Consider the following 15,389-nt stretch of genomic DNA (forward strand, 5'->3'; position numbering starts at 1 on the left):
AGCAGAAGGACCCTGGCTTCTTCGTGGCAGCACGGAGCAGTCCGACCAGCTGCCACCACCTGCATCCTTCTTGTGTGAAAAATATAAACCCAATTGGTTTAATCAACAGACAGTCAGATTTACTGTTTCTTGGAGCCAAAAGCACTTTAGCTAAAATACGACTCAAGGCTTTGCACATGCTGTTCCCTCTTTCTGAAATGCTCTTCCCCCCTCTCCCCAATCTCAGATCTCACTTCAAGTGCCACTTTCTTGGGGAAGCCTTCTCTAGGCTCCTGGCCAAGTCCAGCCCCTTCTGATCTACTCGCTCACTCCAATTTCCTGTCCTTTGTAACATCTGTCACGCGGCAACATTGCATTTTTGTGTGCGATTGTGTGACTGTCTTTTTCCTCCCATAAGCTCTTGAGAGCAGGGACCATGTTTATATTTGTTCACTGTCGTACCTCCAGTATCTCTCACACTCAATGTATGTAGGATGAATAAATGGGTGGATGAATGAATGAATGTGGAAAAGACCCAGTTCCGAGGCGTGCATTCATTCAGAGTAGAGTAGAATCGTGCCTGGTACATCACTGTGGTTGGTTCAACAAACATAGGTGTAAGGAGTGGGCGAACGGATGGGTGGGCAATACAAGATGCAAAAAGGAGCAGGATCCTTGCTCGAGGCACTTAGGAACTAACAGAAGAAGCAGACCCAAAGCAGGGCGTGTTACCGGGAATGTGCTGTGGTCCAGGCATCTGCTAGGGGTGACGGGAGCTCAGAGAAGCTTAAAGGCTGGACTGACTGGGGGTGAGGATAGCAAGGGAGGTGTAACAGGAGCTGAGTTTTAATTGAGCTGAGTTAGCGCTGTGTCCTCGTCACAGATTGCAGAACACAGGTGTCGCCCTCAGGGCCGGGGCAATGTGGGTGAGGGGGTGGCAGTTCTATTCATTGTTGGAGCATGAAGTCCTGGGCAGGAAGGGGCAGGGTGCAGCCAGGGGGGAAGCGGGACGGGGCTCCAGTGGTCCTCCCCAGGGAGTCCCTGGAAGGTTTGGGGTGGGTGGGGGACAGTCACAGTAGGTCACACCACATTCCAGCAGTGAAAGGAAGCTAGCTCTGGGTCCTGGGCAGCCAGCTCTGCCACTGTTACCTGCCCTTCTGACGGGGCTGCTTCCAGGTCCCGGGCAGTTTCTACACGACAGCTCTTCTGGAAAATAAATCAACCCCGTCAGCTGAGCCAGGCAAACAGGTCCTGACCACTGACCAGGGACTTTGGCACCTTCCCTGCAGTTGCCTGCAGTTCCTCTAGTCCAAGCCAGATCATAATGCCAGGTACCTTTCAGATAAAAAATAATAATAATAATAAATAAAAAATAAACACGAGGACTCTCCTGTCCTCTGGTGTCCGCACTCTCAGGGCCTTTTCCTACATGGTTTTTTGTTTTGTTTGTTTGTTTTGGGTATGTTTTTTTTGCCGCAGATACCTTCCCCAGTGCCTATACCCAGGTCTTCTCAGACCCCATAACCGCTCTGCCTCCCTCCAGTGCTGTTAGCATCTGTCACCCGACCACGACTTACACCTTTGCTTTGGAGCTCTTACTCTGATAGGGGAGTCGGGGATGATCGTCTTGCGAGCCCAGGACTCCCCCCAGAAAATGCCATTTGTCACCAGATCCTCCCCCATTTGTAATGGATGAGACACACATGGTTGAGTGCTGGCTGGGGGAAGCCCTGGCCGGCCACAGCTGCACCCTGGGGGTCCTGGGAGTGCATCAGGAAGGCGAACCTCACCACCAAGACAAGACTGGGACAAGACCCAGTGCCTGGCAGGGCATTCAGCTACCGAATAAGGAGGTGTATGAGCTATAAATAGCTGTTCAGACTAGCTGGGGCATGCCCTGACCTTAGGCGCCACGGGGACAATTGCTCACGCTGTCTCCACCCTCCTCCCATGCCTCCCGTTCTGCCCAGGCTCCAGCAGCTGCTCCCTCTCGCATCTGCCCAGTGGCACCTGCTGCTGAAGGCCCTGGGATTGGGCCCTGACCAGGCTCCTAGGCCACACTTCCTGGGTCAGAAGGGACCTCTCCCTATTTTACAGGCGGGTGACAGAGGGCAGGCGGTGAGGAGACATGCCCCAGGAATCTGTATCGACTTGCCAGTGAGGTGCCAATCTGCCAGGCTTTGCACATAGCACACAGAGGGGAGGGTAGCTTTGTCTTTTCTTTTGTTTTTGTTTTTTTAAATTTCATTTATTTACTTTTAGAGAGAGGGGAAGAGAAGGAGAAAGAGAGGGAGAGAAACATCAGTGTGCGAGAGATTCACTGACCAGTTGCCTCTCACACACCCCCAATGCCCCCAACTGGGGACCTGGCCCGCAACCCAGGCACGTGCCCTGACTGGGAATCGAACCAGCGACCTTTCAGTTCTCAGGCCTGCACTCAACCCTCTGAGCCACACCAGCAGGGTGATACATTTTTTTAAATGCATGCTGATATGACAGCTGCCACAATACAATCAAACAAAATTGTTTCGAACGAAGTCAAAGACAACTAAGAGCTACTAGCACCATTGAATGAAAAAAACGTAACAGACTTTTTGGCCGACCAATAATTTGCACCCATGGTCTGAGGCCAGGGACCCAGCTTCTTCCTTGTCCGTATGGGAAACCCCATTGCCCAGGTGACAGTGGGATTCAGGGACACTCTGAAGCAGCTTCAGAACAGATCACTGTTCTTTCAGCATTAAAACCAAAACCGAACCCCCAGGCCTCCCAACCCTTGGCCCTGCAGGTCTTCGAGGCCGAGGGGAGCCTCTCTCTCCCCCGTGTGCCCTGGTCTTCCCTGTCCAGTAGGGCAAAAAAGCACCCACAATGCCCTCTCTCAGCCACACAGGGGCCAGCATGGGTTTGAACTGGGAAAACTCCTGACCGAAAACTCGGACGTGCTCGTTTCTCTTTCAGAAGAATGAGGCTGATGGCTGTGTTGGTCTGCTTCGTAGAGGACACTGTCTGTGGTCGTGAGACTAGCAGGGGCTGACCCACAGCTATATTCTCCGAGGAAGTGACCTCGGGAGACCGAAGGAAGGGAAGGTTCAGTCCTGGGGGAGGGTCGCGAGGTCAGCTGCCCTGCCTGGAGCCGAGGTGGAGAAAGGAGGGCAGAGAGAGAGGGAAGACGGGGCTGTAGCCAAGTCCTGTCCGGCCAGCCACACAGCGCATGGTCCTAAGCCTCCGTCTGTCATTTCTCAACCTCGGAGGAAGGGCACTAAAGAATTCCTTCACCATTTTCCTGGACTAGTCCTGAAATGGTAAGAAAACACAGTTTAAGAGGAATGTATATAATTGTAGGCTTAGTAGGAAGTAGTTTAAGGACCAATACATATGGAGTGGAAGAAGCTGGAGTTTATCCTATAGAAATCCATGGGTGAATCACTTCATAAATAATATAAATGTCTGGCCACTATGACGCACACCTGAAAATAATCTAAAATAAGACCGAATATCAACTGGAATTGGGAAAAAATCTCCATGAAAAGAGCCATATTTCAACAGTATTTAAAAAACCACTTCAGTTTTTAATACTTAATATAAAGTCATATTAAACTTTAAAAACAAAAGAAAGAGTCCTGCCTGGTGTGGCTCAGTAGATTGAGTGCCGGCCTGAGAATGGAAAGGTCGCTGGTTTGATTCCCAGTCAGGGCATGTGCTTGGGTTGTGGGCCAGGCCCTCAGCTGGGGATGTGTAAGAGGCAACTAATGGATGTCTCTCTCGCACATTGATGATTCTCTCCCTCTCATTCTCCCTTCCTTCCCTTCTCTCTAAAAATAAATAAATAAAATCTGAAAAAAAAATACACGTGTGAATGTTAAGTGCCCAAAGTTAACATCGCGCTAGATTAGAAATGCACTACGACATCATTGCTGCGGGGGGTGTGGGACCAGATACATAACGTGTCATTTAAACCATTTGTAAGGATACGGGCTTGATGGCATTAAGAAGTATATTCACACTGATGTGCGAACAGCGCTGAATTTTGTTTTTATTTTTTATTTCATCTTTTTCTTCTTCTTCTTTTTTTTAAGAGCAATGTTTTGACATGGCTAAAAGTGCAGGATGGTGAAGGTCCGGCTTGGCTCAGCATGGCCCTCACCCCGCTTGCCCCCAGGGGGTGAGGGTCTCCATCTTGCGATAAGGGGCAGCTTTTGGCTTCGCTCTGCTTCCTCAGTCCCCAGATCCTCACGGAGCAGGGGCTCTGCTGGCCTTAAGGGGCCTTCTGGTTGCCAGAACCAAGAGTGTGGGGCTGATGGACGCCCCGCTGCCGGGAAGCACACTGATCCTCCTCACTCTGTGTGCCACCCAGGTGGCTGCCTGGCTTGGGCACAGGGCTGCTTTGCCCTCTCTGTTACTGCCCAGAACTTACCGGTACTTCCCTGAGACCAGATAAACCAAGGCAGGGAGGGCAGAAAGCAGCTTCTGCCAGAGAGAGAACAGAGCTAAACTCCGGGCGCTGGGACTCTGGACTTGGTCTGCCAGCCAGGCCCTGCCAGCTGGTCTACTGGCCTCCTGCCTGGGGGCTGGTCCCATCCTGCTGCCACCCAGAACCCCACTGGAAAAGCCCTACCACACCCTGGTGAGACACAGAAGGTCGAGTCTGCGTGAATCTGGAGTTCTCTGCCAGAAAAACAACTGGGTCCGCATTCCACCCATGTGGGTAAGGCAATCAGTGGTTTTGTAGGACAGCCTGTTGTGAGGTTTGGTGGCAGGGTTGGACTGTGGGCTCTCAGAATCATGGCTGGGGTAGGGAGGGGTGGCGGCTGTCAGAAGAGGCAAGAGGGGCAGGTAAGGAGCCCAGGGCTGATCAAAGGTGAGTCTGTTTGCTCTCTGGCCTGGGGCCGGGGAAGCTGGCGTCAGGCCTCCGAGATTGCAGCCAGAATGTTAGAGTTTGGCAGCAAGCCCCACCGGAGGGCTGGGTGAGGACGAGGTGTGGTCCCTGGACAAGCCGTGGGAGTGAAATTAATTGGCCTTGACAGGTGCCAGCAGTTAAATGGCTCATCTCACTCGCCTCTTGCTTTTCTTACCAACCTTTGGTCAGCCCCTCCCCCCCCACCCGAGGCCGGTTCTGAACTGAGCTCACCTCACCTCCCCGCGAAGTCTGCGCTGAGCCTGCCAGACTTGCCCTCGACTGAGCTCACCCCTGTAGCAATGTCTTCTCAGGACTTTCGGGGGCCTAACCTGTACTGGCTTTGGGTTTGCTTTCAAACACACACAAGGTAACTAATGAAACCGTAAAAACAAACAAACGAACACCTGAATTCACTAGGCTTGATCTGCTCAAATGACCGTGGCCTTTCTGTGGCCCCTTGCAAGCTGATGCCCATTTCATTTACGTTTTCATTCTTCAACTCATTTTAGAAGCTCTTGGGTAATGCTGAACTCAGGACTTGTGTACAAAAGCCTAGTATCTAAAGCTTGGCCCTAACATTACTCTCTACCAATCCAACTGAAGGGAGAATTCGCATCTAAGAGAGGAAGGAGGTCAGTCTCAGACAGAGTCCTACAAATGTTCGGAGACATTGAGGGAACTTCCCACCAACCAAGGGTTCTAGCGCCAGGTAAGTCGAGGATGATCCCAGGAATCTGTTTTTCAAACGACTGTCCCAGGCCAAGCTGACGGCCCCCGAGGAGCATGGGGTTCTCTCCCAGAGGCGTGGCTGGAGGGCCACGGGTAGAGCTGAGAAAGCAGGCGGCTGTCCTTCCAACGCTGTGGGTGGGAACGTGAAATGGAGCAGCCCCTGGGGAAAACAGTTCAGGGGTTCCTCAGAATTTTAAATGTAGAAATTACCACGTGAGGCAGCAAGTCCTCTCCTAGGAATACACCCAAAGACACTGAAAACAGGTACTGAAATAAACAGGCACATCCGACAACCCCTGTGCTCACCCTGAGCAGGGGCAGTGATGAACGCTTCTGCGCACACACGCGTCCTTCAGGGAAGACGTATTCCGACCCGGACGGGAAGTCGTGGGTCCTGGGCAGACAGACGGATGCTGTGAGGCCAGGCGTGAGGGCTGGGGAGCGGTGATGTGGTCAAATGGGCTGCGCAGCCGCACCCTGGTTTGCAACCCAAACACAGGATGCCCCAGATCTACCCTGCACGGTGAGCAGGTATCAATCACAACGGCACTTTGTCCTCTTGCCTCTCTGACCCTCCCCAGCCTACTTCACCACTGTGCGAGTTGTGGACAATGTGTTAGCTGACCTGAACACTCGCAGAGTAGGTGGGAGGGATGTGGAAGGCGGCAGGCAGGGCCTCTAGGTCCGATGATGTTTGGCTTCCTGACCTGGGCGCTGCTTACACGGACGTGGCCCCTTGTGCAAGCTTGTCAGCCTCTGGACTCACGACCTGAGCACTTTCTGTATGTACGTTAAGTGAATAATGTTGTAGTGAAGTGAAGTACGTTGCAGTGTAATAAAGTGAAGTGCGTTGTATTTCATGCAAGCGTTAAAGTGAAATGCAGCCAAAGGACTGAGGTACCTGTGCAAAGATGCTTGCCCCGATGTTCTTGTTTGTTTAGTTTTAGAGAGAGGGGGAAGGAAGGGAGAAAGAGAGGGAGAGAAACATCAATGTGCGGTCACCTCTCGCATGCCCTCTACTGGGGACCTGGCCTGCAACCCAGGTGTGTGTGCTGACTGGGAATCCAACCGGCGACCCTTTGGTTCACAGGCCGGCGCTCAATCCACTGAGCAACACCAGCCAGGGTTCAATACTCTTTATGAGGTTAAAAACGGGAAATATCCTGCATGCCTAAGAGTAGAGGATTGGTAAAATAACTTTTAGTGTACCCATAAAATATACAACCATTAGAAATATTGATAAAATGTATATTTATTCACTTGGAGGTGTTAAGTAAACAATATAACATAAAATAAGTTAGAAAAGAAAGTATATTCCAAAATATTAAAAGTGACCATCTCTGGGCAAATATCGGTATTAATAAAATTAACTAATCTGAGAAGCTTGTTAGGTACAGATTTCTGAGTCCCCACACTCAGAGATCCCACCCAGTCTCCCCCCCAGCCGCCGGACCACACACCCGCCCAGGCTGTTATGCATAGCTTGGTTCCTACCAGTTGGGGGCCCTTGGGCTCCTTTGTGAAGCTGATGTAAACGATGCATCCTTTCCCCTGAAAAGTACGTGGGCACACCAAATCTGGATACAGCTTGGAGAGGGTCCAAGACCCCCAGTAAGAACGCCTGATGTGGAATGACAAGTCAACCTCACTTTTCTCCTTGTTCATTTTCATTCCTAGAAGACCCCACGCTCCCAACTCCCTGAGGGCTGAGAACCTCCGCCAGGCTGCATGGGCTGGGCCGTGGCTGATCAGAGTACGTCCCTTTTGTGTGTCTCTGTCGTGGTTGCTGGTGCCATGGAGGAGGGAGTGCAGGGGCAGGTGGGCTGCAGCGGTGGCCCTGAGGCCTGTGCCACCGCACTCTCTTCCTGCCACCCAGCTGGGTCCCTGCAGGAGGGCTAGCTGTCTGGGTGGCTGCACCAGTCTAGAGAAGCTGTCCCCAAATTTCGTTGCTCTCTCGTTTACACTGATAACAAAAGCCCCTCCGTTTATCCACGTACCATTTCATTTCTGCTGATCGGCCCCAAAACAGGATGAGAACATTTCACACAGCGTGAATGGGGATAGGGTCAAAGGTGGCTCTGTGATACTTTATGGTCATAAACTTTGGGACTCTAAGAACATTTTATTAACAGGTCTTATGACTTCCTCTTTTTGTGTGTATCTCAAAAGTCATGGGAGGCTCCGGCAGTGCACAGGTTACAGCTTCTAAGAGAAAAGAAGCCGCTCAGAAGTCATGTCTGTGGGGAGGAGTTGGTGGCGCAACAATGGCCTCCGCCAGCAGGTGGCAGCACTGGCCACTGTGATAGCGCAGCCCGTCCAGGAAGCCAAAATCCTTGGAGCCCCTCTCTGACTCCTCCACAAAAGGGCCGTCCTTTCCCCACAGGGCTGTCTGCCCTGGGACCTGAGGGTCCAGGGTCTGTAAGGGTCCCCAGAGCCACCTGCTCGCCGTGACACGTCATCTGTCCCCAGTTTGGCCCAGAGGAAGGCTGCCGGGCAGGATGAGTCAGGGAAAGATCACATAGGGCAGGATAGAGTTTTCTTAGCCCTGGCATAAAAAAAAAAAAAACAGCCCCCAAAACAACAACAACAAAAAACCCAAACATATTTCTTTCATTTAATATCTAATATTTAAAAAAAGTCCAAATCCCAACAACCGAAACAGTCCATCTGAACGTGGACAGCACGCCTGGTCTCAGTCCCCTTTCCGGAGCTGTGCTGAAGGAGCGGCGCCTCCTGGGCACCCCGGCCTGGGGGCAGCTCATTGGTGGCTGGAACCCACCCTGGCCCTCACCCAGCACATCTGGGACAACCGAGGACCCAAGGCTCCCGAACGGCCACCAGGACTGTTTTTAAAACGTGTGGTTGCTCTCAGAGGAAGTTTTCCTTCGTGTCTAGGCTGAGGGTTATTTCTTGTGGAGAAACTTCATTTTATTGCCTAAAAGAAGAAAATGACAACATTTCAGCAGGCCAATGAAGGAAGCCGAAGAATTAAATCCTGCCCCTCTCACCCCCACGGCGGTGTGGACAACAGTGGCCACCCACGCCAGCCCGGAGGGAGCCGCACCCGGGCCCTGCCTGGCGCTGCCCCCCGCCCCCGCATGCCTGGTGCTCCCCCCAAGGAAAAGGGCTTGTCCTCAGACTTGGGGAGCTCTGAGAGGAAGGCTGTCAGGGCTGCAGACACTGCTTCTGAAATGGTGACACAGGCATCTCCGAACACAACGTCTCCGAGGAGCCGAGTGAGGAGCTGCTCCTGGCAGCGTGGCAGACAGGTGGCCCGTCCTAGGCAGCCATCTGTCCATCCCGTGGGAGGGACAAGCAGGCTCTCGTGTGGTCTTCATCACCTCAGCTCCCCCTCACTGGGCCTGTGCCCTTGGTACACTTGTTCGATTTCTTCTTTTTCACCCTCCCTTTACCAGCAAGGCCCTTGTTACCAATGAAACCGCAGTCCTTGTCATTCTTATGTTTCCACTCCGCAGGGACAGTGGGAGGCTGGGCCAGCTCTTTACTGCCAGGCACCCCTGTCCACGTCCACTCTCCACATTTCCTGAGCTCAGCATCCCAAAAGACTCAGGAGTGGGGGAAATGGCAGAGAAAGAAGGTAGCCAGACAGCCCGGGACCCAGGGCAGCTGGGAGGGGCCTCTGTTGCCTTTGCTGACACTTTGGGGTCAGGTTAGAACAGGAAGTGAAAATGCCAAGTTAGCCTGCATGGCGCAGGCCAGAGCACTCTGCATTATTTAGGATCTGGCCCCAGGGGAGGGGTCTGGCCCCAGGCCCACGGACCAGAGGCTGGTCGGCGATGGGCACCGAGACCCACCGGCCTTACCTAGTCCCTTCAGGAACTTGTTGACACCACTGTGTTCTCCACTGGGGAGTGTTTCCAGGTACTCTTGGGATCGGACCTCGAACAGACCTGCTGGCAAGAGAAAGCCCAGCCATTACAGCTCCTCCGCTTGGCCCTTCCAAACACACCCACCTCCTCTCTGCTCCAGGAAGAGGACCCTGCTTCTGACACGGGCTGCTCTGTAAACACGCTCTGAGCCATGAGCTTTATAAGAGCTTTTATGACCCTTATAATTGTCCAACTTTGTAGAATAAATTGTCTTTGGAAAATCGTAAAGCCAGCTCCTACACGAAATCCTATTTTTATTCAACAAACACCTTCCAAGTATCTGCAGTGTGCCAGGCACGCGGTTTCCAAGATGAACCGGATGGCCTCGGCTCTCGGGAACTCCCAGACTTTCCCTTTCCCTCACGTTCTCCTGGCCCCGTGGGGCAGCTCCTGGGAATCCGTTTGCCATCGGTGAGCTCAGGAGGGCCGGGCAGCCACCTCTGCTCTCGCCCCACGGTCTGCACCTCAGCACTCTGTCTTCATTTCTCTCTATTGTTCATGGACAGAGGGAGCCTCCCATGTTACCTCTAAGCTATTATGTCTGGACCTCTCTATCAAATAGTGACCTGTACAGAGACACGGATTTGTGCCCAGCAGGCCTTCTATTAAAGGACCCTTTCATCAGATGTTGTGTGCCTCACATTCTCCGCTCAGTTTTCTTTGTCTCCGCAGATGCCACTCATCAGAACTGCCTGAAGTGTCCCTGGCCTCTGTCTTTACTTTGCAAAGAGCTCTGGGAATGGTTTGCTTCCTTCACTCAGTCCCTGCAATCCCAGCATCAGAAGACACCGAGGCCCGGGGCCAGCTGTTCCCTCAGACCCTTCCTGGTCGCTGCATGGCCACTCCTCGGTGGTGAGCATCCAGCCCCTGCTCCAGTCTGACGCCCCTCTGTGACAGCCTTCCCCGACAGCTCTCGTTTTCAGATTCCCAAAAGGGCTTAAATAATGTAAGAAAGAGACGGGAATGATGTTGTTCTCTTTTCTCCCACCTTCCCCATCTCCATCCCTGGAAGTGTGATGGAGCCCAGCTGTCACGGATGAGGAGAAGGTAGGGGAGAAAAGAACTCCGAGAAGAGAGAGAGTGAGGAGGGGAATGGATGACCCACAAGCTCCCAGGCTGGGGGACGGCCCTGCTCTCCTACCTCCGCTGCACCAGCCTGGCTGGGTGTCAGCAGGCGCTCCTGCAGAGTGCAGGGTGGGTGGCCATCCTCCCCTCTGTCCCACCTGGCCACCGCCGGCCTGTTCCATGGTGGAGGGGGGCAGGAAGGGGGGGCAGAAGGGATGAGAGCAGGCCTGAGGAAAGGGACAAAGGGGCCACAGAGAGAGGAAGGGACTGGTGTCCACAACAGTCTGAGCTGGAAAGGATGGAAGGGGAGGACACTGGCCACCAGAACCCGGAAAGTGCTTCCAGGAGAGGCAGTGTGGGGAGAGGGCCAGAGGAGACAGGTGACAGGACAGCTTTCAGCAGCTCAGAGGGGCAAAAATGAATGTTCTCCAGAGGTGGCCGCAAAGCTGCCCTTGTTTGTCTGTGCCCGGGCCCCGGGGCCAATCTCCTGGCTCATCAGCCACCAGGGGCTGGGCACCCCCAGCTGTCTCAGCCCCAGCCCGGAAGACGCCCCCTAACCTTTGGCATCCTGCCGACGCAGCTCCCGCTCCTGGATGAAGCCCCGGAACATCTGGGTCTCCATGAACACCTCCAGGAAGCGGCGGAGGCTCTTGGAGGAGACGGCCTTGCGGAAGGCCTCGCGCTGCAGGGCCCTTTCCTCGCGCTCGCCCACCGTCAGGAACAAGGAGTAATGGCCCACGATCTCCACGAAGAAGCGGACGAAGGCTTCAGACACCACCTCGTTCAAGGGGCTGGACTCAGGGCCTGAGCAAAGTGGGGACAGGCCAGGCAGGTAAGGCTTAGAGCCTCCAAGACAAGCGGATCAGTGACACAAGTACCTTCTAGCTCTGCTGATGACAAATTGTAAGGATCCATAAAAAGGTTACCCAGAGTTATGAAATTATTTCTTTCCCTTCTTAAACAGAGAACCTTCCCCACAGCTCGTTGCTATGAGACCCAGATAAATAGGTTGAGCGCCTAGTTTCTCTCCTTGCACGTCTCTCTGGCCCATCTCCCCACTTGAGCCACTGCCCAGTGGGCCATGGCCTTGTCCACCTGCTCCCCAACTAGCGATGGAAGGGGAGACACAGTCTAGGAGGCGGCTGAGCATTTACCACGCTTGCAGTCGGGGGGCCCTTCATCCTGGTCACTGGCCAGCTCATTCCTCTGGTCCAGAACGTGCTCCAGGGCTACCTGGAGCTTCCGGGGCAGGATGGAATCCTCGTCGTCCATCTGTAGAGCAGAGAAAATAAGGAGGCCATGGCCCCTGTGCTTCTCGAGATGCTCCGGCCAGCAGGACACACTGGGTGCCCCGCAAGGCAGGCCTGCATGGGTCTTGGTGTCCTGGAAGGGGCACAACTTAGAGTCACAGGCCTGAGGTTTGAATCTTGAGTCCACTTTTTACAAACTGCACGAGCCTCCATTTTCCCTTTGTAAAGTGAACTCCCAATCACTGTCTACCTCACTGTGAGGGTGAAATGCAATATGCAAGACACTGAACAAAGGAAGCGAAGACACAAATAAATGAAAAGCTCTCCTGTGTTCATGGGCAGGAAGAACTAATGTTGTTGGAATGTCCCTACTTCCCAAAGTGAGGTACAGCGTCAATGCAATCCTATCGAAATTCCAGTGGCATTTTCCATGGAAATAGAAAAAACAATCCTGAAATTCACATGGAACTATGAGACCCCAAAGAGACAAGGTGTTCCTGAGAAAGAACAACAAAGCTAGAGGCATCACAATTCCTGATTTCAAACTTAATTACAAAAAAAAAGGCATCAAAACAGCATGGTCCTGGCATAAAAACCGACACATAAACCAGTGAACCAGAGTCAGCAGTCTAGAAATGAACCCACACACATCTGGTCAACTAACAGTTCACAAGGGGGCAAAGACACTGCAGGGCAAAGTCACCATCTCTTCACAAACGGCACTGGGGGGATTGGATATTCACCCATAAAGGAATGAAACCGGACCCCTGTCTTACCACTCACAAAAATTAACTCACAACGCATCAAGACTGAAAGGTAAGACTAGAAACTGTAAAACTACTAGAATGAAACACAGGGAAAAAAGCTCATTGACATTGGTCTTGGCTACAACTTTTAAAAATTGAGCAAAGGACAGGAATAGATGTTTTTCCAAAAACGACACCCGCGTACCCAATAGGTACATGGAAAGATGCTCAGCGTTGCTAATCATCTTTGGGGCAATGCCAATCAACACCACAATGACACCACTTGACCCCTGCCAGGATGCCTGCCATCAACAAGAGGTGACGTGTTGGTGAGAACGTCAATCGATGTAGCTAGTAAGGAACACAGTGTGCAGGCTCCTCAAAAAGTTGAGAACAGAGCTACCATCTGATCCGGCAATCCCACTTCTGGGCACTGAACCGAAGGACATGGGATCACTGCCTTGAGGAGACATCTGCACCCCACGTTCACTGCAGCAGCGTTCACAGGAGCCAAGACACGGAAACAACCGAAGTGCCCAGCGATGGATGAGTGGGTAAAGACAGGGTCACACACGCAGACGCAGACACACACACAGAGGAATATTATTTAGCCATAAAAAAGAAAATCCTACCTTTTGCGACAACATGGGCGAAACTGGAGGGCATTATGCTAAGAGAAATAAATCAGATAGAGAGAGACAAATACAGTATGTTCTCACTTGCATTTGGAATCTAAAAAAGCCAAACTCATTAGGAATAGAGAGGAGTGGTGCTGCCAGAGGCTGGGGCTGAGGGAGGTGCTGGCCGAAGCACACAAACGCCCAGCCCTACGAGCAGCACGCTCGGGGGACGCTCTGGGGACAGCGCAGCCGCTGCGGGTGGCGATGCTGCGTCGTCCACCTGAAGGTCACTAGGAGAGCAGCTCTCCAGTGCCATCACCACACACACGAAAGGCAGTTACGTGAGGTGACCATGACTTCCTAACTCAACTCGCTGTGGCCACCACTGCGCAACAGACACACGCATCACACCGTCACCTGTGCCCCTTGCGCTTGTGCGCATGTCAGTAATGTCTCCGTCAAGCTGGGGGCGGGTGTTTAATGCTAGACAATTACCTTGTGGAAAGTGCTTGGAACTTAGTGGCCACTCAAGAAATGTTCCCCACTGCCCCCACCCCGTAGGGTAGCTCGTGCTGATCAGGGGTCTCTGGCCAGTGGACCAAAGTGGGCTTTCTGATCTGGCCTCCCGGCGGGAGAGCCTTGGGGAAGGGCCTGCCTGGGGGGCCTGTGGGAAGTGAAAGTGAGTGGAACTAATGATAAAAACCAGCATTAACACGACAGAAATTCCCAGCAGTTTGGCAACTCCAAGCGTAAAAGCGGTGCAAAGGAACGCCCCTAACGGCCTTTCTGGAATGCTTCCTTGCAAGACCTGAGAGGGTTAGACCTCGCTGGCAAACGATAATGAGAAATTGTGTGTTACTTTCTCTAATAATGAAAATAGTTTACAATCATTATGGAAAATACACGGAAGTTTGCAAACAATTTAAAAGCCCTCATAATCCGTCTCCCTGTCTCCCACAACCAGCATTAATGTTTTGGGGAGTTTTCCTTTCCAACTTTTTTAGAGGTATATATGTACCTTTAGATTTTATATATACATATAAAATCTCTTTTCCTTTCCTTTTTTAAAACAACAAGGTCAGCAAAAAATGTACCTAGTTTTGCATCCTGATTTTTTCCCACTTAATACAGTATCGTAAGCGTTGTTCTCAAGTTTTCTTTAAAAGCAAGTTGAAAACGACAAGAGTCTCTAGTTAGAACCTGGAGATTCCAGCGGTTAGAAAACCACTGGTGGCAGAACATGTGGGGACCCATCCTGTGCCGAACCGTCGTCTTTGGCCCCTGCCTTCCGCCCCGCCCTCGGGCCAGCCCTGGCAGGGAGGGGGTCGTCCAGCCGCCCAGGCCCCCAAGGAGCCTTTCCAGAGCCAGAAGGCTGAGCCCCCAACACCTAAGAGGTGAAAACAGAGGGAGCAGCGGGCTGAAGCTGGCCTTCTCACTCACCTGTCTGAGGAAGCGATTGTTGACCAGGTCGACCACAAGGACCTGCAAGACGAGGAACAGGGACTGTCACTGACCACAAGGCGATGGGCTCTTTGCCTTCTTGGCACCCAGAGAGGCAGCAGGGGTGGGGGTGGAGTGGGCCGTTTGTGGTTTCCTGATGTTGCCACTGGAGCCACAAGTGATGAAGGGGGGAGGTGGGGGCCAGGGCTTTCCTGAGTCGCACACTTTCAGCACTGAAACCGCAGGCTGGAGTGTGCGCGCCATGGGCTGACGCCCTGCCCTGTACCCGACGGGCTAAGGCAGAGCCTCTCAGCTGGCTTTGCCAGTGCGCGGGTTCACTGGGATGGGCGGCACAGGCCAGAGGCCCCCACTCATTCCTCCTCCACTTGACTCTGCCTCTCTGCACCCAGGGGTGCTCTCTCCTTCCTCCCAAATACCCACTTGGCCTTGTCCCTCCTCTTCATGGGAGAGGAGGGGAGAAGCCCTGTGAGTGGCTGCATGCAGCTGCTGTGCTCTCCTTAGTCAGGGCTTTCAGACGCAGCACCTTCCCCTCCGGGCACCAGAGCCAGGCCAAGGGTTTTTGCCTGCAGCACTCCCTCAGGCCCCAGCACAGGCCCCTGGCTGTGAGGGCGGAGGAGCTGGGGACCTGGGTGGCACCAGGTTTCCACAAAGAGCTGGAACGTGGCTCTAACACATCCCAGGGCTCCTTTCTCCTTTGTTCTCAAATGCCCTCTGGGACTGACCTGAGCTGCGACAGGGGCCACAGGGTCTCC

General features: G+C 53.0%; 1 protein-coding gene and 1 long non-coding RNA gene across 4 annotated transcripts in view; one reads left to right on the forward strand and one right to left on the reverse strand.

Moving 5' to 3' along the window:
- The first annotated feature begins 4,569 nt into the window (after nt 1-4,569).
- On the forward strand, nt 4,570-7,410 carry LOC123479210 (uncharacterized). Its single transcript, XR_006654747.2, has 3 exons — nt 4,570-4,684; nt 5,480-5,585; nt 7,283-7,410. It is a non-coding gene; the product is annotated as an uncharacterized lncRNA (long non-coding RNA).
- The window catches only part of DENND2A (DENN domain containing 2A), a 90,587-nt gene continuing 82,086 nt past the window's right edge, over nt 6,889-15,389 (reverse strand). For 2 of the 3 annotated variants that reach the window (XM_053926922.1, XM_045191189.2), the window contains 5 exons: nt 14,617-14,658; nt 11,715-11,832; nt 11,119-11,364; nt 9,430-9,519; nt 6,889-8,540 (listed from right to left, as the gene is read on the reverse strand). In XM_053926922.1, coding sequence (XP_053782897.1) covers nt 8,509-8,540; nt 9,430-9,519; nt 11,119-11,364; nt 11,715-11,832; nt 14,617-14,658 — 528 coding nt within the window. In that variant the 3' untranslated portion in view covers nt 6,889-8,508. The remainder of the gene's footprint in view (nt 8,541-9,429; nt 9,520-11,118; nt 11,365-11,714; nt 11,833-14,616; nt 14,659-15,389) is intronic. The other variant, XM_024555131.4, reaches the window with a different exon arrangement.

The sequence above is a fragment of the Desmodus rotundus genome, chromosome 6 (assembly GCF_022682495.2).
Source record: "Desmodus rotundus isolate HL8 chromosome 6, HLdesRot8A.1, whole genome shotgun sequence".
Taxonomy (NCBI): Eukaryota; Metazoa; Chordata; class Mammalia; order Chiroptera; family Phyllostomidae; genus Desmodus; species Desmodus rotundus.